The sequence below is a fragment of the Sturnira hondurensis genome, unplaced genomic scaffold (assembly GCF_014824575.4).
Source record: "Sturnira hondurensis isolate 20B ecotype Veracruz unplaced genomic scaffold, ASM1482457v3 Scaffold0002840, whole genome shotgun sequence".
Taxonomy (NCBI): Eukaryota; Metazoa; Chordata; class Mammalia; order Chiroptera; family Phyllostomidae; genus Sturnira; species Sturnira hondurensis.
In genome coordinates, this window is record NW_028075471.1 from 2,409,899 (window position 1) to 2,425,198 (window position 15,300).

The window sequence follows — 15,300 nt, forward strand, 5'->3', positions numbered from 1 at the left end:
ATAAAGCTCTTTCACACCTGCAGCCCTATGCACAGATACCTAAGACCACCTCCCAGGCATAGATACCTCCTGGTTCTCCCAGTTTTAAGGCTTGGCACAAAACACATTTCTTTGGAGAGATGCTCACTAAACATCCTTTTAGAAGCAGGTTCCTTTTGTTAATCTCCATAGCTTTCTGTTTTCCACCAAAGCAATGATCAAAATATGTAAGGTTTTCACTCATATTTTTAATTCTGTGATTTGTTCTCATTAACTAGATTGTAACATTCACAGAGTAGCAATCACGTCTACCTTACTCATCATTGTTTTCTCAGCATCTAACCAAGAATTGAACCATTTATGAAAGGATAGATGAGTAGGTAAAATGACAAAATCAATTGATAAATACATGAAAGAAAAGCCTTTGTCGCCAATGGCACAAGGAGGAGATGCATAAGACCCTCAGTCATGGGAGATATAGATTGAATCCAAAGCCCTACTTATTAGTCTATATAGGAGGTGCAAAAGGAAAATCTCCGCTTTGCAGAGAAAGTAGAGCTTTGGTTGAGAGTCTAAGAGCCCTGGGCTCCTTCCACAATTTCTTTCCCAGCCCCTGATTCCTCTTGCCCCAGGACAAGTGCCGGCCTAGTGCCTAGACCCTATCTATTCAGGGAATGCAAGGAAATCATACACTTTCAAGCCACAATAAAACACCTCCTTTCTCCTTCTTCCTGAGGAGAGGCATCCAGGGAGTTCCACCAGCCTTCAAGCTCTACTTCTATGTGTAAAAAACCCTTCCTGGGGCTAAGTGCTCTGGAGCTCATACTTGCACTCTGTAACATGGCCCATGTGCTGGTGGCATAGGCCTCCAATTTTTCATTTTGAACAGGATGTATCTGCTGGCATCACAGCCCTGTGCCAAAACTTGTTAATGCCCACATCTGTATTTTTATGAATCAGGTCCGAAAAATTTGCATGTGTTTTCAATCTAAAAAGACTTATCCCTTTCTAGTGGTTTAAGGAATAAAAATGATCTTCTGCTCTATGTATGCTCAATTACCAGAGTTCACAGTGAAAGCTGGAACATTCAAATGTCAAGGCCGACGTGGCACCAAATCTCACCAGGTGACTTGATTTGGTACCTCACTGCCCCATTTCATTAAATGCTCACAAATCAAAGAGCCTCTTGGGGGTCCAAGGGAAGTACCTCCATTCAATGAAAATGAAGAGTTATTTGCTGACACAAATGATTGCCACCTTAAGTAGATTTTCCCAAAATAAAATCATGGAGAAGTAAGTAGCTGTTTTTCTGTATTTTGCACAGCAAGACAGAAAATGCAGTAAGGACTCTGGGGGCACATTTTCACAATCAAAAGTTGGGGGCTCGATGACAGTGTTAGAATATGCATTTGAGGGATGCCCGTGAGGGTGACAACATGCTAGAAATGTGATCCCATGGAGTTTTTGTCAGAAAATCACGACAATAATTCAAGGCAAAGGTGAAATGTAGCCTTGAGGAAATGGCTTTAGCCAATGGAGAAGGAGAGAACTGGGGGGCAATAGAGCATACAGTGGATCAAAGCAGCATCGACTATGCAGTTTGTAGTGCCTAGTGCAAAATGAAATCATGGGCGCTCCCTTCTTCAGTGGCAGCAGCACATTATCGATCCAAGAGTAGAGCCTTCCTAAGCTTGGGGTTCTGTGGACTACATAGGTCACATGCTGGTAACCTTGGGTTGGGTGTGAGGTTCGTGGTGGGGGGAGGAAGGCTGGCTCTAGGGGCTGCCAAAACTCTTTAGAAAAGTAAAAGTTTCCTCAGTCCACTTTGCTCCCAGTAAACACCACCCTTGAATGCTCACAGCAAAAGAAATCAATTGCACCTAGGCTCATACCTAGAAGTGGCAAAAAAGGGAGAAGCTGTCGGGGTTGTTACACTCATACCAATTTGTCGTCATTTTTGGAATGACTTTTCCTAAATTGTGATTCATTGTAGCACCAAAACACCAGTTTCCAGCCAAGGCCTTTTAATAGTATTATAAGTGTATTACTGATGCTTAGTAAAATAACTTCTTGTAATGTTTCTTTTATAAGGGCCATAAATCAAAATATTCAAAACAGTTAATTTTTAATGTGCTGTTATTATCCATCCTTAGTTATAAATTTAATGTCTCCTTAGGCCCCACAGATTCCAATGTGACTGAAAACAGGCAACGGCTGTTCAAAAGCAGACGGCGCCCCAGTATCTCAGTATGGAAGTCTCTAAGATTCGGTTTTAAAAGCCTGAAGATATCTGAGTAAACTTGTTTAAAGGAGTCATAAAGAAAGATAAGTCGTTTTCCTCAGAAGCCTATAAAATTTATTACAACCTATTAAAGTAAGATTATATATTGACTAATTATCAGAAGACATTTGTTTTCTGGGGCACATGGTGTTTGGGGAAATTCATGAGCAAAGCAAGGTTTTCTATGATCTTTGGCACCAATTCTACCCTGAGGATGACAACAAGGCTCCTACCTCAGGAAATGGCAGGGTGGATGTCAGGCGTCTAATGAAAGCAATAAAGATCTTCATGATCCAGGAGGAGACCCAAATGCAGCCCAGCACCCTCACATTTATGGTACAGAAGAAGCAGCTTTGTAGAAAAGCCCCAAACAGGACCCGCACTTCTTGGACAACCCCCAAACGCTTAGAACCTTGCTCTGCCTACCTATTCTATGCATGTGTAGGCAGATCTGACATGCTTGTTTTTTTTTAGCATTATAAAACCCTTTCTTCTCATTGATTATTGTATTAGGTCAAGTTATTCTTTTACTACTTTTCAAGACACAGAGAGACCCTTTCAGACAGAATCTTAAGAATGTCTCGGGCTTCCCTGCCTCCTCCTATTGACGAGCTTCCCTTTGGAGCCACTTTGCACCTGGAGGTTGTAATTCCAACGCCATTTTCACTTTACCCAGGAAAGAGCAAGAGAGGAAATACTCTGATGTGACCAGTGAGAAGGTTCTATTGGCAGCAAATGGACCCAGGAAGTGTTATATCTTTGCTATACAGAAGGATATTGTACTGAAAATCAACCCTCCTACCAACCCCCTCCCCCCACCCTGTGTATTTCCTGCAGGAGCAGAGAAAGCAATCTGACTTATTGGCAGGAACTACAACAGGTTCAAACCAAGCAATTGAATACACCATTGAAACCGTCACCCATGGGCAAACACACCAGCGATTGTTTTAAAATACACCTGAAGCCCCACTGCCCTGAAATAAGAAGGCAAGACGTGAGGAAGGGTACACCTGCTGTTATCCCAGATAACTGCCTCTCTAATCACAGACTCGGTGATTCTTCAGCACTGTGATGTTTCATGGTTTTTCCTAGAAAAGAACCGCATACTTGGTACTTTTTGACCATAAAAAAAATCACATGGCATACAATCTGCCACATTCCTACTATATTTCAGGTAACCATAGGTATAATCAACTCCAGGGAGTTGTGACTTGGTGTTAAACAGCCTACAGTATACTGGAGAGATGTGAGTCCCAGCAGCAAAAGTCACTAGAATTTAATGTTTGAATTATAACTGTGGCAATTATATGCACCACTGTTCCAGTATAACGTAGATAGGACAGAAACAGAGAGCAGGTTGTTAGTAGCTAAAAACCCACCTTTAAAACAGCAAAACATTCAGAAAAACTCCATGTGTAAAATGTATAATGCAAAGCTCCACAGAAGCACAGTTGTAAAAAAGCAACAGACACAATGCCACTAATGAGACCTGCCAGTATTAATATTTCTCTACTAATTCATTCAGAGAGGTATAGTTACCCATTCACCATTACTATGCCTTGATCCCTGTGTTTTCTTCTGAGCTGCCGTACAAGAGATAGTACAGTCCATTAAACAGGCTTTTTAGAGATGACAGTTTCAGCTCCATATAAATATATCATTTCATTTTCCTTATTCCTTGCCAAACATTTGAACAACCAGAAGGATGTGAGAATCACACCACACTGGCATGTCTGGCAAAAGCAAACAGTGAGCTGAAAACCACAACTGGAGAATTGTGACAATTTCTGAGTCCGCACTCATGCCTTTAAAAATGTGCATAAATCCTAGCGAGGGTGCAGTTTACATCTCAAATGACACAGAAGCGTTAGAATTATGCTCAACGCAGCCCCAGCACCGCAGTGTGATCATGAGGTCTTAGGGAGGTAAGGACAGGGTTGTAGGTAGGAAGGAGAGGGCTCTTGAGGACGGTCACCAATCACAGGAGCAAACACAGGGCACAGTCACAAACATCAGTGAACATTACTGATCATGCACACAATACAACACCAGATTGCAATCTTTTAAAGAAAAATGATATAAAAGATGGTTTCTCACCCCTCAAAACAACACTGGAACTTTGGTTTACAGGCCCGGCTATGCCCATATGCCCTCCTCGTCATCCTGCGGCCGGCCCGGGGAGGGAGGTGTGTAGAGAGGAGGGAGCACCGGAATGAAAGAAGAGAAGGTTAGTTACACCGTGATGCACTGCAAAAGCACACTGATCTTCACTTTGTTTTTTAATCTTAAAGCACAAGAAAAAAAATCCATAGTAACTTAAGTTCCACATCACTGACTTGTCAAATACATAACTGAGTTTTGTATCTATGGCAACCCCCACACAAAAACATTCCACCCACCCAGCTCTGACTCTGTGTCAAGATTGGATTAGAAGATTAAAATTAGTCTACATTAGCAGATGATTATTTTTTTGGAAAGCATGCAGTCAGAATTGCATATACCTAAGGAGTAGATTAAACCTTTTAAGTAAGCAGAGAAGTAATTATAGTAATCAAATACCCTTAATTTTTCTTAAGCTTAAAGTATCAATAAAGGCTGAAGAAGTATTTAAAAAAAGATCTACTTTTGTAGCATGTGATAATTCACACTGGTTATTTCACAAAGGCTCAAACATGCTGTGATCTTCTCGATTTGTCAGGTTCTATTTTGCTCTCAGAATAAAGGAGAATGTGTGTGCCATGGGACGATTATACATTTGCAATCAAATAAGTTTCAAAGAAAAGAGAGTACACTTTTCATTCAGTAGAATGCTTATAGAAAGGGAATTTTGTTTAACTTAAAATTGTATTCAACTGTGGATAAACTGAAACTTATTTGGTCTGAATTCTTGTTGTTGAAAACATTTCCAGAATGGCTCTGGCGACTTTCCCCACTTAGTGACGTGGCAGATAGGCCGGGAAATTCAAACTTTGAAGAGAGAAGTGAATTCAGAATAGGACCACCACCACCACAAGTTTCCATTTGGAACAGGAATGCTCACCATTTACTGGAAGGATAGACAAAATGTTGAAGACTGAGTGGTTCATGTCCTGGTCTCACACAGAATTGGGCGTGGAGTCTTATAATAAATCCCTGATGAAACCAGGTTTTGTCATGACATGCTTCTTTGTTTTAAAAACCAAAATTAGAAAAAAAATAACTTGGAACATTTTCTTACTACTGGGTCTTTACTGATTGAGTTGTTGCACTATTAGGTTGAATCATATGAAAATGCCAATATTTGGCCATTTTTGACTTACAAAAACAGCGATTTCATGCAGTTCAATCTAATCTTATCAATAGGCAAAGGTAATTTTCATCTACTCAAAGATTTATATCTGTGGTCTTGAAATGAATTTTCACATAATTTGTTTCCTTTCTATTTATTTGCACTTTATTTTCTGCATCTAAAAGTATTATTTTGAGAAGAGGTTCAGAGAGTTCATCAGACTGCCGAAAGAATCCATGGATCACAGAGGGTTAAAGAGTCCCTGACTGAGTCAGTCAGGGGACTTGCCCACAGTCAAAACTGGACAACTTGGTATCAGTTTGCACTGGAAAGTTCAGAGAGAAATATTCTGGCAAAAGTAAGGTACAATAGATATTTTTGGCTGGGTCTTCTCATGTAAAATTTACCTGTGTTTGTCACTATGCAGTCTAGTAATTACTCCTGACTGAAAAAAAGGGGGGGAAAAGCAAAGCAAAACAACAAAAAAAATTACCTTTTCCCTACATCACTTGAGAAACATGTATTTTTATGTTCACTAAACTCCCTTTCAATTCTTGGAGAAAAGCAAAGTTGATGTCCCTTCTTATGCTAGTAAAGAATGAAAAGTATACAGCATCCACAAATAAATTTAAAGAGCTCTAGCAACCCCTTGAAATTCAATGAAGAACATTGTGGGGGGTGGGGGTGTGAAAGTACTTTTCTCTGATGGAAGCTTTCATCATCCAGGGGTTCCTGACCCCCAGAGTTACTGCTGTAGGAAAACCCCAGGCACAGAGAGATGCTATGATCTGCCAAACTCAGAAAACAGAACAACGCTTTAGTCGCAATGCAGCCTACAGCCTCTCCTGACTGCTTCTAAAAGACTACAAAATCGCTTTCCTTGCAGAGCAGTTTGTTTCATTTTGCATCTAAAACCCAATAGCATGGATCCATTTAGTTTGCTTCAAATCCATTCACACTGGGTTTTAAACTTCAAAAATGAAGCAAGAAAGAAATGAAGAAAGCTACTGCCACCAAAATCTACCACTATTTTCTTAACAGTGAAATGTGGTCTAATGCAAATCACTTTTAGCAAATTAAATACATTAAAAAGTGGTAATTAATTATGATTGAATGAGACAGGAATTGTAACTTGAAAATATACACTGCCAATATCACTACTGTGCTTCGTCCACCATAGGAATAAAAAGGAGCTCCCAGACGTCGAGGGTTATTAAAAACCAGATGTTGAGATCGACGTCTTGTAAGCTGGTGAATAAAGTAAAGAAATATGACAGTCCAATATAAACTTTGCTAACATTTAACATGGTAGAAACGTGGATAAATTCCTCGAGTGAACTTGTAATATTATGCGTATTTTTCAAGTTTTTAGTTTCTAAAGTTTAAAGTTTTTAAAAGAAAATAGAAAGGGAAGTGGTGGCCATTTCTGTTCTCTCTAATCTTCAAAGCTTAAACATGAATTGACCCTAATCACCAAGTGATCTGGGTTAGAGTGAGTGTCTGCTTAGGGAATAAAAAGCAAAAATGCAGGAGCTAATCAGAGAGGGAGCTCCAAGTATCGCCAAACGTTCGCAGCTGTTTGACTCCTGACTGCAGCTCTGGATGCAAATACTGATTTATTCAGCAATCTNATTTCTGTTCTCTCTAATCTTCAAAGCTTAAACATGAATTGACCCTAATCACCAAGTGATCTGGGTTAGAGTGAGTGTCTGCTTAGGGAATAAAAAACAAAAATGCAGGAGCTAATCAGAGAGGGAGCTCCAAGTATCGCCAAACGTTCGCAGCTGTTTGACTCCTGACTGCAGCTCTGGATGCAAATACTGATTTATTCAGCAATCTTACCATATAGAAATGTAAAACTGGGGATCAAAAATAAGAAACAGATAGATATCACTGGGTCATTAACTTTATGCCAAGTTATTCAGAAATACTTGAGTTTTACAGTGCATCTATCCTGAGTCTATTTCCTCTCCTTGTTCTGTTTCCAAATCCACTCTGCACTGGCTCTCCTTGAACAACACGTAGCCTGTTTTTCTTCCCTTGAATGTCCTTTGTGAGTGAGTGATGGCTGTGCCAGGAGTTGCCAAAATATCTTAGTGGAAAGAAAGCCTCTAGTCCTTCAGTCATCCGAGTGCTTTTGTCCATAGCATCTGGGGATGGGAACATTCAGGATGGGCTGAAGCCCAGAGCCCAGTGACCACAGCACACAGCAAATTCTGAAGGGAGAGGAGGCTTAACTACCAAACAGCCTCAGGATGTATCTATGGCCCCAGAGATGATACAAGGCCTTGATGGTAAATCTGCAAACCCAGATGCCGGGCCCTAATGGGATTCTCTAAATACTGAGATAAAACAAAATTCCTCACCAGATGGGCCACTCATGGGGCCATGCTGATGACAAGATCTAAAGGCAAAGGACAGAGTCCTCGCTGACAAGACTCACTGTTGTGGGGGCATTTATTGGCCCCAGAGAAGCAGCTCTGGGAAGGAACGCTATGATCTGACATGATGAATGGCCCAGAGTAAACCTTTAATTGGTCTCTATTTTGAAGTATTCAGTAAAACAGCAGGCAAGCCCCAGCCCATCACTGGATATTAAAAGTCAAAACAAAACAAAAACAAAACCCGGCAGTTCTCTTTGATTCACTATGCAGCTTTTGTTCTTGAAATCAGAGGATGGGGTTCCTGATAGCGGCCTGGCTGTCCTACCTGTCCTACCTGAAAATGAGAGTAAACTTATGGAAGTGTCACCTTCAAATCAGCCCACTGCCTCTGTGAGAACTCAGCTGCCATCTATGTCTTTGTCAAGACATAGAAAGTGATGCAAGTCCTGGTCATAACAGAGACAGTCACCAGACCTGCCCCTGCCCCTACTTCAGTTCAGGGCTCCTCTGACACCTTCAGAAAACTTCAAGCCCCAGGAATCTGCAATTTTTGGCTGCACAAATTCCGAAAGCAGGGCTGAAAGGATTTACCATGTGCCCTGCACCTGGGTTGCACCAAAGCAGCTCTTCTCGGCATAGCTCACTGAAGGCTTGGCCAGAGCTGGGGCAGACAGATACACGTGTAAAGGGAAACAGTGGGTGGGGGCCTGGAGAACAGGGGCCCTGGGCCTCTTCAGGGCACTAGTAAGTTTTCTCTCAGGGTCAAGACCTCCCATTCATGTCTTTCACCTCTCCCACCTCCTGGAATGCTTAGCTCTCGGTGGATATCTTTGTTTGGGTGATGAGGTCAGGGATGGCCATGAACTATTACTGGATTTGTATCTAGTATAGCCTCTGAGGCCCATTTGCAGACAAGTTCCCCCAAATAATAGGAAAGTCCTATCTGGCTTCAAACACCCAGTTGGTGGTCTGTTTAAATATATATGTTGGCTTATTTCTGACCTGGGCTAGACACAAGCCAACAGGTATCAGCACCTGCTCCAAGTTAGAAACAGTATGACAGTTTCTGTACTTTTTCCCCGAGTCTCGCCACAGCCCCGGGACACAGGTGTTGCTGGCTTTTGTGTAGATGTGGAGAGGAAGCCTCAGGAAGAAAGTTCAGGAAGCTTGCCAAAGGACACCTGGCTAGGACCTGTGGAGCAGGGTCAAACGTCAGCCTGTCTGCCCACAAAGGTTCGCCCTTTCTGATATGGACGCTCAGAAGCTGCAGAAAGAAGAGCTCATTTTGACCACGGAAGGCATTTTCTGGTTCTGCTGAGCTCAGCTTTGAGTCAACAGCACCCACACAAATTCCAAGGCCCCTAAGGAAAAAGGCAGCATCTTCCATCCCTTCACACTGCCACTCAGTGTCTCAGGTCTGGGAACCTAACAAACATTTCCAAAGGAGGAAAGATACGAGGCTCGATTCTTGTTTCTGCCTGACTCGACTCCTCTGAGAGGGAATGGCCTGGATGGCAGAGTCCCTGAGGGTCAGCTCCATCGTGTCTCTTTGCTTCTCCACAGCGTGGCTCCCTCTCCTTTGCCACTGCACCAGCGACATCTCTGCTTTATTTTTCTAATCCCAGCTGGTGAAAGTCACTGGAGGAGGGGAAACATGATGGGAGACACCCATATTTTATAAGACACACCGGGTTGGTTCTTCTCAGCCAGTTCACCTCACAAGGACACCCTGAGGAAAGGCAGCCATCTGAGTCCTTTATGCTAAGCCACTGAGAATATTAGAGAGACTTGGGGGGCCTTGGCCTTCCCTTCTAAAATGTTTGGACCATCACTTTGGGGTGACATAGAAATAAGCGTTCTATTTCTGTCAAGCAAAATAATTCTGACGAACCAGTATTTGGTATTTGGTACATGGCTCCAGCTCTCTCAGCTGAAAGATATAAGATACCCAACTGAAGATAGAAATGCTGGAAGGCTCTACATTGGCCAACAATATCGTATCAGAGCCCAAAGTCAACATCTGCTAAAAGCTGAGCCATTGCCAGATAACCATAAAAAGGGGGTTGCGGTGGAGACAGGCTTTATTTTCACTTCCTTATCCATCAGTCATTAAGGCTTGGCTTTGTTAAACACAGTGAAAATTGTGTTTTTAACATGAATCTGGTTCTGCCATTTCCTGGCTAGTGGGCAACCATATCCGCTGGCCTCTTGACTCTTTATTCCCTCAGTTGCCTCAAAAAGAATATGGGATCATACCCTGACCCTGGCGCTTCATAAGGATGCCACGTGCATTAAACTGGAGAATGTCAATTAAGCCACTCTAGACATTAAAAGCACATGCAAATAGAACTGGACACACCACCCTTGTTGGTAGCATTTGATAGTTTGTTACTATTATAACAAATTATGTGATTTTTGCACCAAGGTCAAAGACAGCACTCATGTGAAAAGAATCTAATACTCTATAAAACCATTCTTAGAAATTTTAGCACCTCTGGGCTGTTCAAAGTTAGAGTTTATTCAGATAATTAATATTTAGAAGCTGAAATGATTTTTAGAATGCCATTGTCTGCAGGCGAGGCAGTTTTCCGAATCTGTGTGTGTGCAGTGAGCGTTTAAAGGATGTTTCTGATTCTCTTTTCTCTGCTGTTCCGTTATCTTCAGAGTGTGGTGAGCGCCTGGCGTGTGTAAGTCAAATATGATCCTTATTACATCGGTTCCAGAAAAAAAGGAGAAGCAATGGTGTTTAGCAACAGAAAATGGATTTCCCTGCTTTGAGATATTTTAGGGTTGGCCACCTCCTTTCAATGGGGGAGCTACAGCGCTGCCTCACAGACAAATGGGAGTGGATTAAAGCGGCAAGCTGAAAAGGAACCAAGCCCCATCAAACCTCTGATGTTGCCAAGATGAGTTATACCTACAAGCTGGGGAGTGCAGGCTGTGTCTGAAAACCCCTGTTGACTCAAAGGATACGGCAACAAATCTCTTAATGAAACCCTAATACTACAAACAAGGTTTAAAACTAAGAGGAATCACTAAAAGGGTGGGGAGGGGGGTATTTTACTGAAATAGAGTAAGACTGGAATTCTTAATAGGCTCAAATCTCCTTTAAGGAGAAACCCCCCCCCCTTTTTTTAACAAGAAGATCCTAATGCATTAAGTGGGTCTGCCTTTTCCCCATCCTTGAGGACCCTACCTGGCAGTTTATCAAATCAAGGCCAGATTAAAGAGCTTTGGCAGTAACCTGCTTATCTGCAAAGCCAGCTTCCCAAAGGCTGTATGTCACCTGCTCCACCTGTCCTCTTCTGTGGCTTGTAGTGGTTGGGTGAGCAGGTAACTGCTACGGGGGCAGGAATAGTTAAACGCCTCCCTCAACCACAGTTCAGACATTTGTCCTCATTTCCTTCTTCACCTGTGGCCTCACAGAGAGCCAGGACCTGTCATTCCAGAGTCCCTGCTCTTAAACACAAGCAAACAGTAACTGGCACCTTTATTTCCCAATGGTGAGAAAATACATATACCGAAGGTCGTTTTAGTAGCTTTGGGGATGCTTAGTAGTCTTTAAGGGACAAAGAAAAAAGTGACATCTGAGTTATCTTTCTATTTCACATACTTAAAAAATAATTTGCTGTGTTTTAAACACAGCATCTTCCAATCTAGTCTATGATAAAGGAAGTCTCAGAAAAGAGGCAAATAATCACAAGGTAAAAACCAACTTGTAACAATGAGTGTTAATTCAACTTATTCTGGTGATCATTTCACAATATAAGGATATCAAATCATTATTTTGTATGACTAAGATCAAATACAATCATATCTAAATTTTTTAAAATTAATCAATTGACTTTTTAAAAAGAAAAGAAAACAGGCAAGAGGCTCACAAGATTTGTTCCAAAAGGTACCAAAAGGCACCCCGGGATATCTTTGGCTCTGATTCCGACAGGACTGACCCAAAAGTGGGAACACGAGACATCTCTGAACTCTTCTCCCGTCCAATAAATGTCAGCCTGACCAGATGTTTCTTCCTGGGTTTTTGAATTTGAAGGCTTCATCCCTACTTGAAGCCAAAACCCAAGGATTCTTCCAAGAAGTGGGCCAGAAAGTGAGGTTTGCAGTGCAAACCACTTTGGTGTTTCTGTTGCTTCTTAACCAGCAAGCTTCAGACAAACTAACTTGGATGGGAAACCAGTATTAAAAGCCTAACACATGTAATTTTTCTTATTAGGTTAACTTATGGAAGCTAAAATTTTCTGGTTTTTTACTTCTTCTGCAAGAATACTTTAGTAAGCTCTGATACGTGTTAAGTTTTTTTTTTTTTACATAGGAAACATGGAAATGTATTTACACACACACATATATATATGTATATATAATATATAGTCAAACATGCACTCGGGGGAAGTTAGGGAGAGAAATTTCTAGTTAAACATGATCTTGAGAAATTCTTCCATATGTGGAAAAGTCCTCAGTTCATCTGACATATAGCGATACATACATATATACACTCAGGACACTATGTATACATTTATCCCACATTCATTTAACCTCAAAACATAAAATAAATTCTTTTTTTCTCCCTAAGCAAAAGCTGGAAATAACAACTTTATATACAGAATCCATCTTCTGGGGGCAATGGAGCAAGTTAAACCCCTCGTGTTTGTTAGAATTCAAAGGGCTGCACTTTGGCTAATCTGCTGGTGAAAGTGCACAGAAAGCAGGGCATCCATCACGAAGCCCTGCCCGGCATTTCACACAGGGGCCGAGGGTAAGTGTAGAATCTGAGGGCCTTGAGGTGGCTCACTGAGAAGTAACAGGGCCCTTCGTTTTCCTGGTGGACAGTGAGACTCCACCAACCCTTTGTTGACCAAACATTAAATGCAGGCCCACGAGAAGAGGAGGAGAAAAGCAGGGAGGCAATTTACCACACAGATCTGAGGCAAAAAAATACATGTGGCTTGCAAATACTGTCACCTGCCTCCAGCTACCACCTCCAAGAGGACCTGATCGTAGGGGTGGCTGGAAATCTCCCTTGTACAGGAATGCTCTGCAGAACACTAACTCAGTCTACCTTCGAGCAGGTACCCAAGGCTCAAGTGTTTGCAATGTGGACAACGGTGGGAAGGTGAGAGGGTAAGCACCCTATGTTTATTTTTTGAGCTAACTCTACCTTATGCCTCTTTCACCTGCGGGAAGAGGGGAGAAGGGAAAGGGGGACAGCCAAGCCTTCATGGGCCAGAGCCCAGGTACAATCAGCATGAGTGGGCTCATGGGATTGTGTTGTTGTATCTTAAAATAGAGTCTGTATGTTTGCCCCATCTTCTCTCTCTTGAAAGAAGGCCAAATCTAGGTCTGAGCAAGTTATCTGATGGCTTATGGCAGGATGACACGTATCCCAAACAGAATTCTATAAGGATTTTCAACAGGAAATGGAAGTGGACAGTCAGTGCTCTGAAAGATGTCCAGTGCCACAGACTCACACCACAGCTGAGAGCCAACATGTGCCAGGACCACACAGTGACCAGGAGCTGCAGAGAAAGGACCAAAGGCCACGCACGTCTACAGGCAGGTTCCAGAATTGCCAAGCGGACTGGGTAATATATAGGACTAGGGCAATTAATTTTCTCAGAACAAAATAGCCGAGTGGTTGTCCTAAATTTAAAGATGCAAAATGGAAAACCCACTTTCTGCCATTATCTATGAATATTCCTAAAGTCCATGCTGATCTGATGGTAGCCTTTGGCCGACTGAAGCGTCTTTAACTTTGTTCAGGGGGACTGGCTTGTACCAGGACCTTGTGTGTGCAGAAGCTCAAGGGTGAGTGAACAAAGGAATGTGCGTCCCGGCAAGCCATTGCCAAGGTCCTCCTATAACCTAGAGCGACTCCCCCGGCCCTCTCTGTGTCATGCTCCCCACTCCCTGAGAGTCTCACTCTGGCGATTACATGGCGGTGGGGGAGTTGGGAGAAGATATATTTTGTTTGGCACAAGGACAATGAGGATAGAGAAGAATAAGGGGAAATAGGTGAAGTGGGAGGAAAATGAAAGAAATAAAGTCACAAAACAGAAAAAGCGTAATAAAGAACATGAAAGCTGAGGCAAGTGGAAAGAGAACTAAGGAGATAACATTTCAATTCACCATTGATCAAAATAAAAAATTGAATAAAATTTCCTACAATTTAATGGGGGAAAGAAAGCATATTTGCATTAGAGGAAAACTTGATATTATAGCCATGCAACCATAGTCAAAACATTTTGTTGCACGAATATGATGAGGGATCCCAAAACACCATAATTTATTTATTAAAAAATGTGTATTTAGTTTTACATGTTTAAACTTCAGTCACCTCCAAAGTACTCTCCATGTGATGCAATATATCTATCAAGACTTCCTTTCCATTGCTCAAAATAGTTTTTGAACTCATCAATTTTGATACCTTTTAGTGATTCTGACATTTTTGTTTCATTTCTTCCACATTGGCAAAACACTTGGGGCAAGATTGAGTGAATAGGGAAGGTGGGGTATTGGGGTCATGTCATTTTTGGTAAAAAACTGCTGAACATGTAGCATACTGTTCAGCTGTGGGCAGGTATGAAAATTGCCCATCGTGAAATGGGAAAACACATTGAAAGAGTCTTCAAAATAAATTCACTGAAGCCAAACGCAGCCTCTCACAATGCCACCAGCTGGTACACTGATACAGATGGATTCCAAGAACACTCACCTGGCAGAGGAAGCCTGTACTACAAAGGGCCTATCCTCTAGGAGATAATTCCAGTTTTGGGGGGTCCCCTCCCATACACCCATACTAATATCAAAAGAGGTTTGCCACCAACGGACAGCGCTCAGAGACTCAGGTTTTTATCTTGGGCCTATTGACTTTCAGAGGTGCAACTCATGATAACTAACACCTTTCTGAGCTCCAGTTTCTTTACCTGGAGATCTTTTTCTTTACCACAGAGATACTTCCATCTGCTCTTCCTAGTTCCCAGAGGTGCTGTGGGAACAACTCACGCAGATGTTCACAAAGTGCCTATTATAGGCCAAACAGGTGTGAATATGCTTTGCAATATGAAACAAAGAATATGGATAACATATAAAATTTGATCAAATCTTTCCATTATCAACTTAGTAAATATTCTGCCTCCATGCCCTTGGACTCTGTGGCTCTTCTTTAGAAGGGGGACTTCTATAAGTGAAATGGGAAATTTAACTTAAATAGGATGCAAAAGTCTTCAAGGTATCGAACATTTCTTGAGCTTCCAAACTCCTGTGAGAGAGCATTTCCATCCAAAGGAAGGAGCGAGAGGAGAGGCAAGCTCTGGGCTTGGAAAGTGGCCATATATTCTGGTGCTTCCAGCCCAAATATGTTTAGGTTCTTTGCTATTTAG

The 15,300-nt window shown here is 41.9% G+C and overlaps 1 protein-coding gene across 1 annotated transcript in view; it reads right to left on the bottom strand.

The window, feature by feature from the left end:
- ERC2 (ELKS/RAB6-interacting/CAST family member 2) overlaps positions 1-15,300 on the bottom strand; it is a 669,672-nt gene that overhangs the window by 168,908 nt on the left and 485,464 nt on the right. The window contains exon 13 of the mRNA XM_037041287.1: positions 4,358-4,423. Coding sequence (XP_036897182.1) covers positions 4,397-4,423 — 27 coding nt within the window. The 3' untranslated portion in view covers positions 4,358-4,396. The remainder of the gene's footprint in view (positions 1-4,357; positions 4,424-15,300) is intronic.